The sequence below is a fragment of the Eimeria mitis genome, genomic scaffold, assembly GCF_000499745.2.
Source record: "Eimeria mitis Houghton genomic scaffold, Emh_scaff2849, whole genome shotgun sequence".
Taxonomy (NCBI): Eukaryota; Apicomplexa; class Conoidasida; order Eucoccidiorida; family Eimeriidae; genus Eimeria; species Eimeria mitis.
This window is the reverse complement of record NW_013571188.1, coordinates 2,803-3,360: the sequence shown is the minus strand read 5'-3', so window position 1 is coordinate 3,360 and position 558 is coordinate 2,803. Positions and strand designations below refer to the sequence as shown.

The window sequence follows — 558 nt, the reverse complement described above, 5'->3', positions numbered from 1 at the left end:
AGCAGCAGCAGCACCAGCAGCAGCAGCAGCACATCTAGGGGGGGGCCAGACACAGGCGCTGCTCCATAACTGGGCAGCAGCAGAACGCCTCTACGCTACAGCTGTCAAATGCAGGTGAGGGTTTAGGGTTTAGGGTTTGTTGTGGTTTATTAGGGTTTATTGGGGTTTATTAGGGTTTATTAGGGTTTAGTAGGGTTTATTAGGGTTTATTAGGGTTTATTAGGGTTTGAAAGGGGTTTGTGACGCTGAGGGTTTAATATAATATTCAGGGTTTAGGGTTTAGGGTTTAGGGTTTAGGGTTTAGGGTTTGTGTGTAGGCCTGACCTGGCGACGACTTGGTGGCATCTAGGGACGGCAGAGAAACACAGAAACAAAACCTCCGCCGCTTTTAAAAGCTTTGAAAGGGTATCGAGGGTTTAGGGTTTAGGGTTTAGGGTTTAGGGTTTAGGGTTTGGGGTTTAGGGTTTGGGGGGGTTAGGGTTTAGGGTTTAGGGTTTAGGGGGTTCAGGGTTTAGGGTCCAAGGGAGAAACAAGCCCTAGTCGCTCTTCACCTGTGTG

The 558-nt window shown here is 48.7% G+C and overlaps 1 protein-coding gene across 1 annotated transcript in view; it reads left to right on the top strand.

Annotated features, from left to right (window-relative positions):
- The window catches only part of EMH_0059520 (uncharacterized protein), a gene marked incomplete at both ends in the record, with an annotated part of 4,648 nt that overhangs the window by 3,522 nt on the left and 568 nt on the right, over nt 1-558 (top strand). The window contains one exon of the mRNA XM_013497688.1: nt 318-405. Coding sequence (XP_013353142.1) covers nt 318-405 — 88 coding nt within the window. The remainder of the gene's footprint in view (nt 1-317; nt 406-558) is intronic.